The following is a 13,120-nucleotide window of genomic DNA, read 5'->3' as shown; positions in this document are numbered from 1 at the left end:
GGTGACTCTCTGGCCACTGGGAACAGCTGGATTTGTTCAGGCTCTTTGTTGTCATTGTTTTGTTGAGAGGGTTTCGCTCTGTTCCCAGACTGGCCTTGTAGTCACTAGGTAGCTCAGTTTAGTCCTGAACTCAGGGTTTTCTTCCCTCAGCCTCTCGAGTGCTGTGACTGCAGGTGAGCCACTCAAGTTCTGCATTTAACCATTCTGGGTCCTTCAGCTTCATGCCCTGTCTTGTCTTCTAGAGACAGGGCATTTGCAGGGACCTGGGAGATGTGTCATGTGGAGGGCTAACGTGCCCGAGAGGTCCCCATTCCAGACTGCAGGGCTTTAGGGAAAATGACAAGTCAGGGTGTGTTGGGCACAGCTGTGGGGGCCTCGGAGAGGGATGCTGTAGAATTGGATTTTTAGGAAACAAATGCTAAGTAAGGCGTTCTCACTTCCCTGAGGGGTCACAACCCCCAGCAGCCACGCATAGAGGGAAGATGACAGGAAGTCCTCCTGGAAGATTTGCACCACGAATTAAAGAATCTAGTTGAGAATTACTGCACCACATGCTACAACCCCCCCCCCCATATATTAATATACTGAGAGGTGTCAAGAATAATGGACCCCAGGAGGTAGAGTAATTAAATGTATCGTAATAAATACTGGGTGATTCTTTTAAACCCCTTTCCCGAGACCCTGTCAGCTGATGTGGACTGTATTCTTCCTGTTGGCAGGAGGCCTAGAAGGAGAGCCAGAGTGCGATCGGAAAACCAGCCGTGCGCTGGAAGACAGGAACAGCGTGACAAGTCAAGAGGAGAGAAATGAGGACGATGAAGACATGGAGGATGAGTCAATTTACACCTGCGATCACTGTCAGCAGGACTTCGAGTCTCTGGCAGACCTGACGGACCACCGGGCCCACCGCTGTCCTGGAGGTAATGCTAAATAGCGCCGGGATTCTGACAGGTGGTTACACGGATAATTGGACATAGCAACAGCTTGAAGCCTCAAGTGAGATTAAAGAATTAATAATGTAATTTTACAGTTAATGTCATTTTATTGTGGTGTCTTGGGTACCCTGTATCCTCTTTTAAATAAAATTAAAAATAAAAGCCACAGCTTCCTGGCAGGCAGAAATTAGGTAGAGGTGCCCTGCCTCTCTCTGTCTAACCATGCTCCACAGTGTACGGGGCTGTAAGTGGGTGAATCCGTACCCCAGATTTCTGGAAAGCCTTTTGGAAACCTAGCAATTAAGAGGTTGTTAGTGCAAAGTTAAGCGGCTTAAGTGTGGAAAGCCATGCAAAGCAGTGAGCTGTGAGGAAGGGTTTGTGACGGGATGGGGGAATTCCCAGGACCGAGGCCAGCCTGTGCAGTGGAGACCCGGGTCTACCTCTGGGTTTGTGCTCACCTCCTGGGTAAGAGAAATGCTAGAGGTGCATCCCACACTGGAGGGTGTGCTGGGACATGGGCTCATGAAGAGCCACTTAAGACTTCAGCAGAGTATCTGCTCTCTCTGTCTCGGTCTGGTGTGTAGGGAGCTAGGGACACGTGTATACATTGGGGTGTACCAGCCGCCCTACAGGGACACATGCATTTCTGGGCTCTGAGCTTTGTAGAGGGAGACCATATTACCTACCTTCTTTTTTCAACCCTGTATTTCATTATGGTTATTAGTAAAAACCTTTGGATGCTGGTTTCGGGGAAAGGGCCCCTAAATCTCAGGTCAGTTTCCAAAGGGGGACTGTCACCCATTTGGGGTCAAATTTACTGGTAGGAAGCAGCTTGAAACTTAAAATTCTTGCTTACTCTGTTCCTAAAGGCCCTTAGGTATGGCTGGGCCTCTGCTGACAAGTATTCTCCCATCTCAGCAGGTCCTGGCCTGGGACTCTATTCATCACTTCGCCTTCCTTCATCGCTAAGCATCAACTTGAGTCTCGTGCTCGTTTAACACACTTTTAACAATGCTAGTGTTTTTATGTAGAGAAGAAATCCTGAGATGCTAGAGCAGGGGCAGGAGAGGCAGGGGCTGGAGCTGAGGTCTGTGTCAGAAACAAGAGTGGGTCGCTAGCTACTTCAGTTAGGCAGACTTCTCCTACTGGCAGGCTCTTTTCTCCATGGCCTCCAGCGGGCTGAACTCTGCAGCAGTCTGTTTGCAGGATGCCAAGCATCGGTATTGATGTTGGTGGTACCTACTATAGCCCTGCCTAGTTCCTAACAGGACCCCACTAACGACCTCCATTGGGATGTGATATCTAGGAACACCCCCAAAACCTGGAGCATTGGAAGGGAGTCAGAGTATGAGTAGTGACCTTGCTTAATTGCATCCTGGAGAAATTCATTATCACCCAGCCTGAGAGCTTCCTGACGTGGAGGACACGTGCAGAATTCTCCTCAGGACTCTTAGGATCACTGAAATGAACCACTGGGAAGAGTGTGGGCCTTACCCCAAACTCTTCACTCCCTGGTGTGGGCCACACACTCCCATTGCTTCTGTATTACCAGCTGTTGTGTGTGTAACCTTTCCTTCTGAGGCGCTCTGGTGCCCTGGCCAGTTCAAGCTAATCACCTTACCAGTTCTCTTCTATACATTGGGCTTTAGCTTAAAAACGTTATAAGGACTTGGTTTCTGCTTTTGTATTAGAAATGATGTGAAAATGTAGTAGCAGTAGCCCAGGATGGTGGCGCGTGTCTTTAATCTCAGTACTCAGGAAGCAGAGGTAGGTGAATCTCTGTGAGTTCGAGGCCAGCCTGGTTCCCAGAGCTAGTTCCAGGACATCCAGAACTATACAGAGAAACCCTGCCTTGAAAAACAAACCAAAGGAAGGAAGGAAGAGAGAGAGAGAGAGAGAGAGAGAGAGAGAGAGAGAGAGAGAGAGAGAGAGAGAGAAAGTGAGAGAGAGAAAGTGAGAGAGAGAAAGTGAGAGAAAGAAAGAAAGAAGAAAAAAGAAAATGTAGAAGGAAAGAAATGTCTTTTTGGCTGGGCTCACCCTTGATCAGTTGATAGGATCCACCAGTCCTGCTTCCTGCTGGATGCTGTACAGAAGCTGTCGTATGTCTGTCTGTCCACTCTAGGGGAAAGACATTCCAGAGAGGCCCTTGCTAGGGGAGTCTGGCAGCTATGGGGCTCTGCTAAAGTTCCTGTCAATAAGGCAATCCTACGCTCAATCTTATCTGAAAAGCGAAAAACCCTGTGTCTGCCTGATTCTCCTACTCGGCGCTCAGCACAGAACACATATGTGACTCAAGTGTAGGGATTTTTCCCTGCTGAGCAGGGGACTCTAGTGTGCGTCTTCTGATCTAATCCAGCCGTACATTGGGGTCCCACACCCATAAGTTAGATTTGAACAGTTTGACAAAGTGACTCAAAGAACTCAAGGAAATGTTTCTCTTGTAAATGCCAGCTTACTCTAAAAGCTGTTGTGGAGGATGTGGACACGGAGATGTGGGTAAGGTGTAGGGAAGGGGCATGGAGCTTCCTGTCCTCTGCATACCACCCTCCTAGTCACCTGTACTCACCAAAGCTTCTGAACCCAGGTCTCCTGGGGTTTCATGGAGGTTCATTGCATCAGCAGGCTGCTTAGGTTACTGGCTGTTGGTCATTAGTCTACACTCTAGCCCCTCCCCTTCCTGGAGGTTGGGGACCAATGAGAGGCTGTCAGAACACAAAGCCTTCCCTGCTGTTGGGAATTTGGGGGCCTAGGGCAATACCACCTGTCTTTCCTGATGTCCACTCCTCTGAGAATGGAAGTCTTGCTCATTGTAGAAGCCAGCAGTGCTGGGGTGTGGAGGAAGGGGAGCCCATCTATGAATCTGGCATGGTGAGTGGAGGAATATGATGGGTGCCTTTACGGGAAGTGGTTTTTGTTTTTTGTTTTTTGTTTTTTAAATTATGTGTTTACCGGCATGCATGTGTGTGCATGTATGTATACATGTATGTGTGTGAAGGGCAGTAGTCAACTTGGGTTGTCATTTCTCAACTACCTCCCCCTGCCCCCCCTTTTTTTAATGACAGGATCTTTCATTAGACCTGACCTTGTTGCTTAGACTACTAGGCTAGCTGGCCAAAAAGTGCCACAGATTCATCTGTCTCTGCCTTCTTGGCTCTGGGATCGCAAGCGTGTGCCACCACGCCCAGCTTTTCACATGCTTGCTGGGGATGGAACTGAGTTCCTTGAATTTTCGCGGCAAGCCCTTTAGCTCCTGAGCTATCTCCCCATTCTGGGGCGGGTATTCTTGAGTGTAGTTTATTTAAAGCTTTTTGGCCATGGGAGCTTTGTTAGTTTTTCTTTGTTGTGACCAGATATTGGAGAAATACAGTTTAAATGAGGAAGACTTTATTTTGGTTCCCAGTGCCGGAGATGTCAGTCCCTGGTCATCCGGCTCTGCCGTTTCTGGACCATGATGAGATAGAAGATCATGAGGAGGAAGAAAGTGATGGGAAATCTGTTTATCTCATGGAAGGCAGGGGGAGGGAGAGGACAGAGGTCAGGGTGGGGAGGAGGGAAGAGAGAAATGAACATACTGGGCGTGGTATATCCTTTCAGGGATTCACTTCCCTGAATTAGGCTCTGCCCTTCAATAATTCTATGATAGGATTAATCCATTGATTAGGTCAGAGTCCTCATAATCACTTCCCCGAACCCCATTAGCTAGCAACCCAGATCCTGACACAGGAGCCTTCAGGGGACATCTCTGATCCATAAGAGGACCTCTGGACTCTTCTATCTGCAGCGTTTGGGGTAGGGATGGAGGGGGGCGGAGCTTAGCTTCATCAGCATGTGAGGGAAGAGTTGAAAGGATTGGAGACCATCTCAGGTGGAGGGGGCTCACGGGGAAGGGAAGCTCTCTGTGCAGAGGTGGCAGTGAGATTCTTAAGGATGGCCTCACCTGGCACCTAGGCCTCTCCTGAAGAGCCCTCATTTCTGGTCAGTGTCTCAGAGGGTGTTATTGTTTCTTGGTAGGAGTGGTCATGTTTGGCCTCTCTGTCGGTGAAGCATGAACTTAAAAGAAAGTTTTTTTCTCCCCTCCCCCCAACATATAGAGGGTGTATGTGCATTTTAGGCTACGAAAAGAAACACCGAAAACCCTAGTGTTCTCTGTTCTCATACCCCCTGTCTTTGCGTCTCTCCAGCCCCTGCCGGAAGTGGGGTCGCAGACGTTTTCCTGCTTGGAGTTATAAACATACACCAAGACTCGAAAGTATCTCATGCTTAGCCCTTAACCTTTTCTGGGTAGATTCTCATGTCACTGTGCAGTCTCTTTACTTTCCTTTTTTTGGGTGGCGGGGAAGTGGGGATCTTGGTTTCAAACAGTGGAGTTCAAGGAGAGGAAGCTCAGGTGACCAGGACAGTGTCTGCATCCTATGAACAGGATGAGTCTATACAGGATGAGTTGACTTACCAAGTGTGTTAGCTTGCCGTGCCGAATGGAGGTATGACTTGTGGGCACCCTGTTAGGAGATGCTGTGCATTTGGTGGACGTTTGAATTGCAGCTTTTGGAAATCCCCACTAATTCAGGCTCTGCTGTCTTAAATGATGTTAGAGCAGAGAGTGGGCTGGAATTTACCCAAACACAATTCGTGGTGTTCTGCCCATGAAAGTGTTAGGAATGATTGTAGCAGGGAGCTGGGGGACTCCAGTAACTTCAGAAAGCGTCTCTGGGCACTGCCTGGGGCTCTGCAGAAGCAGGTTCCATTTGGCCAAGGGCAGCTTGCAGTGTTTATGTGCCATTGAAGCTGATCGCCGTGGACCTTTAGTCTAGATTCAGATGGAATCTTTTGTCGTTTCCTGGCACTGGTGCTACCTTGTGAGGCTAGTCTGTGATTTCAGCTGACCATTGCTCTGGCCTAATTGAATGAGCCTGCCCTCCTGAGGATGCTGGGTGCTCTGTCTATGCCATTGTAATATTTTCAAACTGACTTTCGCAGTGATTCTTCTGATAGTGCCCAAAGCTGCCTGTCAATCCTGCTCCGCAACAATCCCGGCTCCCAAGCTGAGCTTCTGATGGCTTTTAGAGGCAGTGGCCTCTTTGCTACAGGGACAGCTGGTATGTCTAGCTTTTCATTAGAGGGAAGGGCAGGCAGCTGCAGGTTCTGTAGACAGACCATGGTGTCTAATATGGAGCTGCAGGGCATGCTCCATGCAGTAGACAGCCTGCAGGACCGGGGCAGAGCTGAGCCTGATTTCTTCACTTCGGCAGCCATTCTCTCATGGATGATGTTGTTCAGGCTACATGGTGGCTGTAGAGGGCCAGTACTGAGGCCTGTGAGGTCCCTGGTGCCCAGAGTGAAAGATAAGCAAAGACTTCTTTCCATATGTCATGGTATGGGCTCGCTGTCCCACCAGTCTGCACGTGGTCAGCTCTTCCTGCACGTAGGGCACCGTGAGACGGCCTGGAACATGGCCCCGCTGCCTTCCCTGATTGCTCTCTGTAGCCGCTACGCCCTTGGTCCATGCCCCTGTCAGTTTCTGCAGGGAGCCTGTTATGGTTTTCACCGTTTATTGTCCATGTTCCTCATTAAGCTTCATGAGGACAAGAGCCACGTTGGGTGTGTTCCATTCTATTTTAGCCCGGCACCTGGCAGACAGAGGTACTTAGTACATGCTTGTTGAATGAATGAATGCTCTCCACTCAGTCTTTACAATCCTAGGCAAGAGGCAGTAGTTTTCCCCCTCACTCCCATTCACTCTCAATTTGTACACTGGGTATCTGCGGCTCAGAGTTGAAGGAGCTCGCACAGAATGTCCTGGAAGAAAGGGTGACAGATGAGTTCTGCATGGCTGCCAGAACCCGGGCTGGAGACTGTGGGGTTCTGAACCAAATTCCAGACACAGCTCTTCTGAAGGCTCAACCACAAAAACCTAAGTGCAGAATCTGTTTAAACGGCAGCAAAAGCTGTGTTCCCTCCAGTCATCATTGCTGCCTCTTCCTGAGGACGCAGGACTGTTCCCAGCCCCCCTGAAAGGCCAGCCATCCTCTTCTGGTGAAGGTGAGATGTGCCTGGAGCAGAAGCCGAGGGGAAAGTTAATTAGACCCTGGTTTGTTCAGTTGTGGCCAGAGTGACCTGTGGGTCCCAATTACAGGTCTGGGGCTGTGCAAAAGCTGGCACCTCTGTTGGCCTTGTTTCTGTGTGCTGCTGCCAGGGCTCGCCTTTGTGTGCCCGCTTAGGCCTCTTTCTTGCTCTAACAGCATTGGGGTCCCTCCCTGCCTTATTGGCTTGGGGCATCCCACATACTGGCTCCGTTTGGGCAAAGCAGAGAGAGGCTGGAGCCAGCCAGGGGCTGTGTGCTGCCAAATACACAGGTGCAGGGTGTGACTTTCTTCCAACTGTGAAGAACTGACACCAAGCAGTGCAGAAGGCTGGGGGGGGGGGGGGAGGCTGGAGCACAGTCTCCCACATTAGGAGCTTTCTCATGTGCAGATAATATCTGGTTAAAAAAAAAAAAAACAGAGCAAGAAGTGCTATCAGCTACCGAATGTGTAGAAGCAAGCGACACAAACCCAGTGAAATGATGTATGTGTGTATGATGGGACAAACAGACACGACTGGCTACTGAGGGGCACAAAAGAGAGAAATAGAGCGCAGGCTTTAGGTTGGAAAGGTTCAGTGTTCCCTAGATTGACCTCGTGTTAGCGGTAAGAATAGGGTAGGATTTGTCCAGCAGTGGACAAATTAAGGTTCCTGAGATCAGTGTGAAGGCGCAGGAAGGAAGGTTCAGAAAAAGAGTGTGGCATGAGGTGGTACCCAGGTCAGCTTAGGTTAGAGCCAGTGGATTCGAAATGTCCAGGGACAGAGCAGGACGCTGGAGACAAGCCTGGTCCAAACACAACTGGAGACTGAGGGCACACGGACACATGGGTTGCTCAAGAATTGGGGTTAGAATTAGCAGGGTGGGTGCCCTGAAAGAAGAAAAGGGGGAAAAGGAAACTGAACCTCCCTACTCCTCAGGCCATGGTAAATCCCGCAGGGATCAGAATTTTAAACAGAAAAAGAAAACCTAAAAATACCAAAAGAAAACATAGGGAGATTTACGAAATTAATTTAATATGATCAGGGTGAGTAAGGCATCTCTAACTATGCCCTCAGATCTAGAAGCCATGAAACAGGAAATAAAAACATCAAACTGCATAAAAACAAAAACAAAACACCACATTGCATCCTCCGTAATAAATCAAACAAGACACTATAAGGAGTGTCTATAAATATTAAGCAAATACTCAATAAATCAGAAACACAGGCGGAGCCTGGGCTGAGAAACAGCCAAGCCACTGGAGATGACAGCCGTGCCCAAGGCCAGTGCCCGCTCTGATTGGTTGGTGCCACACTGGTGGTTAGATATTTTGAATATCTCCCATGTGCAAAGGATAGAAATGGAACCAGAAAAAGAAATACTAGTGGGATCTTAAACATTTAAAAAGATCCAGAGCTCTGATTATAATAAGAAAACCATACATTTAAGCCACAGGGAAATATCATTTTTAACCTACTGGATTGGCAAAGATCGGAATATCAGAATGCTTGCCAACCCGTCTTGCTCCTGGTGGTTCTTGGTGTTGGATCTTACTCTCTTTCTGTTCTTGAGGTCGCCTTTGCCTGTGGCTAGAGCACACAGTGTATACTCTGCAAATGCTTGCTGATCTTGACCTAGGGAGGCTTCTTGAAAGGTAAAGATATGCCTATGGTAAGACGAATAAGGAAAACACCTTGGATAAGGTGCTTTGCATTCTGGGTAACCACCACAGATACTGTATGCACTGTGCCTGGGCATGGGACATTTTCAGTTATGGTGCCTGGGAGGGAAGTTTTGAAATGAACAAAATGGTTCCTCTTCATCTCACAAGTGTTACTTAGCATGTACTATGAACGGGGGCCTTTTGGGGCACCAGTGCGATTGTAGCAGGAGCGCTATAAGGCAGCCTGCCCTTGACCCAACTGTACAGAGTGAGCGCTAACTGTCTGCTTGTTGAGAGCATGCCTCTTCACAGCTGCCTGACAAATCCAGCCCTATAGAAGGCAGGGTGCCACTGGGCCGAGGGAAAAATCTGTATCCATGGTCTAGTGGACCTTGACACTCTCCCAAGCAGAGAGGTTTTTCCTTCTTTGCCACCTGGCCATCATGGCCACCTTATTGAGCTTTTACATCACTGAACTTGGCTTTGGTGGCCCAGGGTGGATCATAATGGAGTCAGGTGCAATGGTGTGAACCTTCTGAAAACAACACCTTCTGGGTCTAGCCTAAAAGGGCAGAGGTTGAGATGGCTCAGGGGTGTGGGGTGGGCCAGGTTCCTCACTATTGGTAGAGTCTTGCTTTCTTTCACCGTAACCTAAAACTTCTGTTGGCTTCCTGTTGTTGGACCCAGGGTGTATACCATGCTAGACCAGGAGGTCCAAACCCAACCTGGCACTAGGCCGGTTGTACATGTGACTTGATGAGGTCTGAGTCTACCCTTCTCTTGTCTGTTGCAGTTTAGAAATTTTCATAAGGCAAGTATGCACATGCATGGTACATACACACAAGTGTGTTTGTGTGTGTTTATGACCTCATCTCTTCCTATCTTGAAGGAATGCATAACCTAACTGGAAGGTGAAGTTATTGCAATACCTGTTTGGTTGCCTGGCACCTAGTAGGTCCCCAGTTAGTGTCCTTTGGAGACTTCACCCAAATGGCAAGCAGATCACAGACTCACTAACCCAGGGAACTAAGAAGTAAGGCTAGCTTCACACCTTGTTCTCCAGGGCCTCCAAGGACACCACCCCAAGTCTTTTTCCATATAAGTGTCAGTAGAGGTGACCTCAGTACCGCCAGGTGATTACTCTCCCAACTCAGCAGGGTCAGTAGAACACAGAAGGCTTCTTTTCAATGGCCTCCCAAGGTTGAACCTCAGTGGAACAGCTAGGACCAGGAATTACTCACCTCTGATCTGCACTGTTGCAGAGCAGGATGGACTGCCATGGGAGACAGTCGTGTGTATTAACATGGCTTAGTGTAGGAAGTCAGCAGTTCCATATGGACCTTGGGATAGGAGTTGAGGAGATAGAGGCCGGACAACATGGGCATCCTCTTGCAGAGGTGAGAATGCCCATGCAACCACATGTAAAGGGGCGAAAGTGTAGCCCTGCACCAGAGTGGGGGCTACCCATCAAGTTTACAGACTTTGCTTTTGTGTCATCTCCACAGCCAGCTGGACATTTTGGAGGGCAGAATCCTTTTTAGCTTTCACATCAGCCCATTTGAGGCTGCAGAACTATTTCAGAAACAACCAGAACCCTGATTGAGCCAAACTAGTTTTGAGGCAAGACTGGCTCAAGGTGATGGTCCAGGGGAGGTAGTGACTTGATCAGAGGCTGGGTATCTGATAATCCTTATGGCAGCTTCCAGGTGGCCAGGAGACTATGAGCCTTTGCTCAATTCCATGGATGTTTGTGTAAGCCTGGCATCGGGCTCATGGCATCTGAGGTCTTCAAATATTTTGCCATTCAGATCTGATGTTTGCTTTGTGTGTGTGTGTGGAGGGGTGACTTGAACCTTTAACTCTAACAAATGTCCCCCACCTTAGGTGTCTCATAGAGGCCATAGTCAGGCCTCCTTGATCTTCTGCGTCTCAGATCATCAGGAGCAGAGCTCTGGGATGGGTGGGCACAGCATCAAGCCCTGTGGTGTCTTCCAGCAGCTAGGCCTCTAAGGCAGGGTATCCAGGCTAGAGAGGGTAGTCTGGTCCTTAGACCTGAGGGGCTCTGGGTCCAGATGATATAAAAAGTGCTCTGTTTGCTTTCAAGCAAGTCGTGTGGGCCTTTCGTAGAGTCATAGCTTGTGTTACTAGGTCTCATTTTCGGTCCAAACTACCTATCCTGTCTCTTCACTCACCCATGGGTAGGTGAATGATGGCCAGAGCCCCTGTGCAAGCCCTGATGCTTTTCTCCTGGTGGGAGCAAAGGTCTGAAGGTCATGTTTCTGGAGCAGCAAGTTTCAGTGACTAATTGTGAGGGTGAAGAAACATTGAGAAGCATTGCAGGTAAGAATGGGAATTATCCTGCACATTCCCAGCACACAGCAGGTGTTTGAAAGACATCCTTCTGGGAGTGAACACTTAGAGATGCCGTGCTTCTGAGGACTACCTTTCTCCTTCAATCTACATGTTTGTGCTCGAGGATCCCTCCTGATAGCCTCTAGTTGGCCCCCTCTGGTGTGGGGTGAACAAGGTGAAGAGAGGGCATAATTGTGTGAAAGTCACTATGAGAACTTGCTGTGGTCTGAATGTTTTTACTACTCCACCCTCAAATTCATGGTGAACTTTGTCCACCAGTATGATGGTATAAGAGGTGGGACTTTAGGAAGGTACCTGAGTCCCTTAGTCCCTTCCACAGCTCCTTCCGTACATGACGAATAGTGCCATCTATGAAAGAATAGCCTGTGCCAGTATCATGTCGGCCAAGGACTTGGTCGTGGATTTCCTAGCCTCCAGGTATGTGAAGAATAAATACTTACTGTTGATAATCTACTCAGTTTCTGCTGCTTTTTTTTTTTTTTTTCACAACAGCAAAAATGGATCAAAACATAGCTGGAAACTTTAGTCTTGACACCCCAAGAAACCAGCAAACATGTAGATTGAAGGAGAAATGAAATCCTCAGAAGCATGGTGCCTGTGACATGTTCATTCCCAGAAGGATGTCTTTCCAATACTTGCTGTGTGCTGGGAACGATTCCAAGCCTGTGGGTTTTTCCTCGTAGATGTTTCATTTCATACCACCCAGCCCCTTACTACCCAGGGGGTTCTGAGACTGACCTTGGAGCTGGTCAACCTTTTGCCTCTATGGTATAGGTGAAGTGCTGCTCAAGCCAGAATGGGCAGTGTGGAGCAAAGACCAGAGCAGAAAGGTTAGCAGACCCAGGCAGCACCAGAGGATGCATAGAGGACACAGTGACCCCCCTGCTGCCGGAAGACAAGGGAGGGAGGTCTGAGAAGTGGGGATTACTCGGTGGCCAGTGTCGGAAAACCAAACCCAATCTTGCTTCTATCAAGTAGGGCGATTGACTGAAATCCAGGGACTGTGGGGAAGGCTGCTGGACTCAGTCTTCCTGCATCTCCTGCTTGTGGTGAGTGATCGGACTATTGGCCCAGGCCATGTCAAATTGTTCCAGAGGAGGTAAGGGTCTGCTGGTGTAGGAGAAAAGGATGGATGTTGGCAGATGGCAACAGCTCAGAGAGGGAAGGAACTCAGAGCAGCAGTGAAGATTCCAGATTGGGTGGTGTGAGCTGAAAGATGAGTTAGGGTGGGGCTGGGGCTGGGGGTGTAGCTCAGGGGTGGAGGACTTTCCTGCCAAGATCTGGGTTGGGTTCCCAGCACCGTAGCTGTGTTAGAGCCTGTTGCTATGGTGACGAGGAAGGGCAGAAGTGTCTCATAGCTTTACTGTTGCTTCTGGGTAAGGTGGGAACCATGTCAAAGCCATGTACCAGAGGCAAGGGGGAGCAGCGCTCCAACCCCTGACCTCAGCGTTCCAAGGAACAGAATCAGGACCAGTTCTGAACTACTTCCTGCTTGGTGGTAGTCTTTGCAAGGCCAGGGACTGGGCATCAGATGTTGTGGAGGTAGAGGGTGGGGGGTAGGTAGAAACCTAGGAATGGACACTGCTTGATTTGATCCACCCCTTCCCCTATTCTTCCAAACTCTGATTGGCATTCTTGAAATGACACCCTAACACAACAAAATAAAGAACATCCCCAACAAAATGAGAAACCAACCAAATTTATTTCCCTCCTGCTGGGGCATTCGGTTCAAGGCGAGTAGCCAGCAGGGGTTCGTGCACAGTGTGATTCCACCTGTCGTGGGCTCTGCGGCCTCTGAACATAGACAAGTCTCCATGTAGCTCCCATTGAGAGAAGGGACAGGCTGAGGAGGCAGGGCTCAGGGCAGAAAAGAACAAGGCCATTTGAAGCATAGCCCTGGCTCTGGCCTGAACAAAATGAGATTCTTGGTTGAAGCTTTTGGCAGTGTGTCCAGGCTCCAGGCCCCGGCTCAGGGGAACATACGGAGATTATAAAATGTGTCCCTTTGTGTTAAACAGTCTCAGTGTGGAGCTGACTGACTAGAATCTTCTGCCTTTGGAAATGACATCATGGCTCTGGGGCACTTGG

General features: G+C 49.0%; 1 protein-coding gene across 1 annotated transcript in view; it reads left to right on the top strand.

The window, feature by feature from the left end:
- Window positions 1–13,120, top strand: part of Znf423 (zinc finger protein 423) — a 303,318-nt gene that overhangs the window by 97,835 nt on the left and 192,363 nt on the right. The window contains exon 3 of the mRNA XM_059264511.1: window positions 720–920. Coding sequence (XP_059120494.1) covers window positions 720–920 — 201 coding nt within the window. The remainder of the gene's footprint in view (window positions 1–719; window positions 921–13,120) is intronic.

The sequence above is a fragment of the Peromyscus eremicus genome, chromosome 5, assembly GCF_949786415.1.
Source record: "Peromyscus eremicus chromosome 5, PerEre_H2_v1, whole genome shotgun sequence".
NCBI lineage: Eukaryota > Metazoa > Chordata > Mammalia > Rodentia > Cricetidae > Peromyscus > Peromyscus eremicus.
The sequence above is the reverse complement of the archived record's forward strand: the minus strand, read 5'-3'. Positions and strand labels throughout refer to the sequence as shown.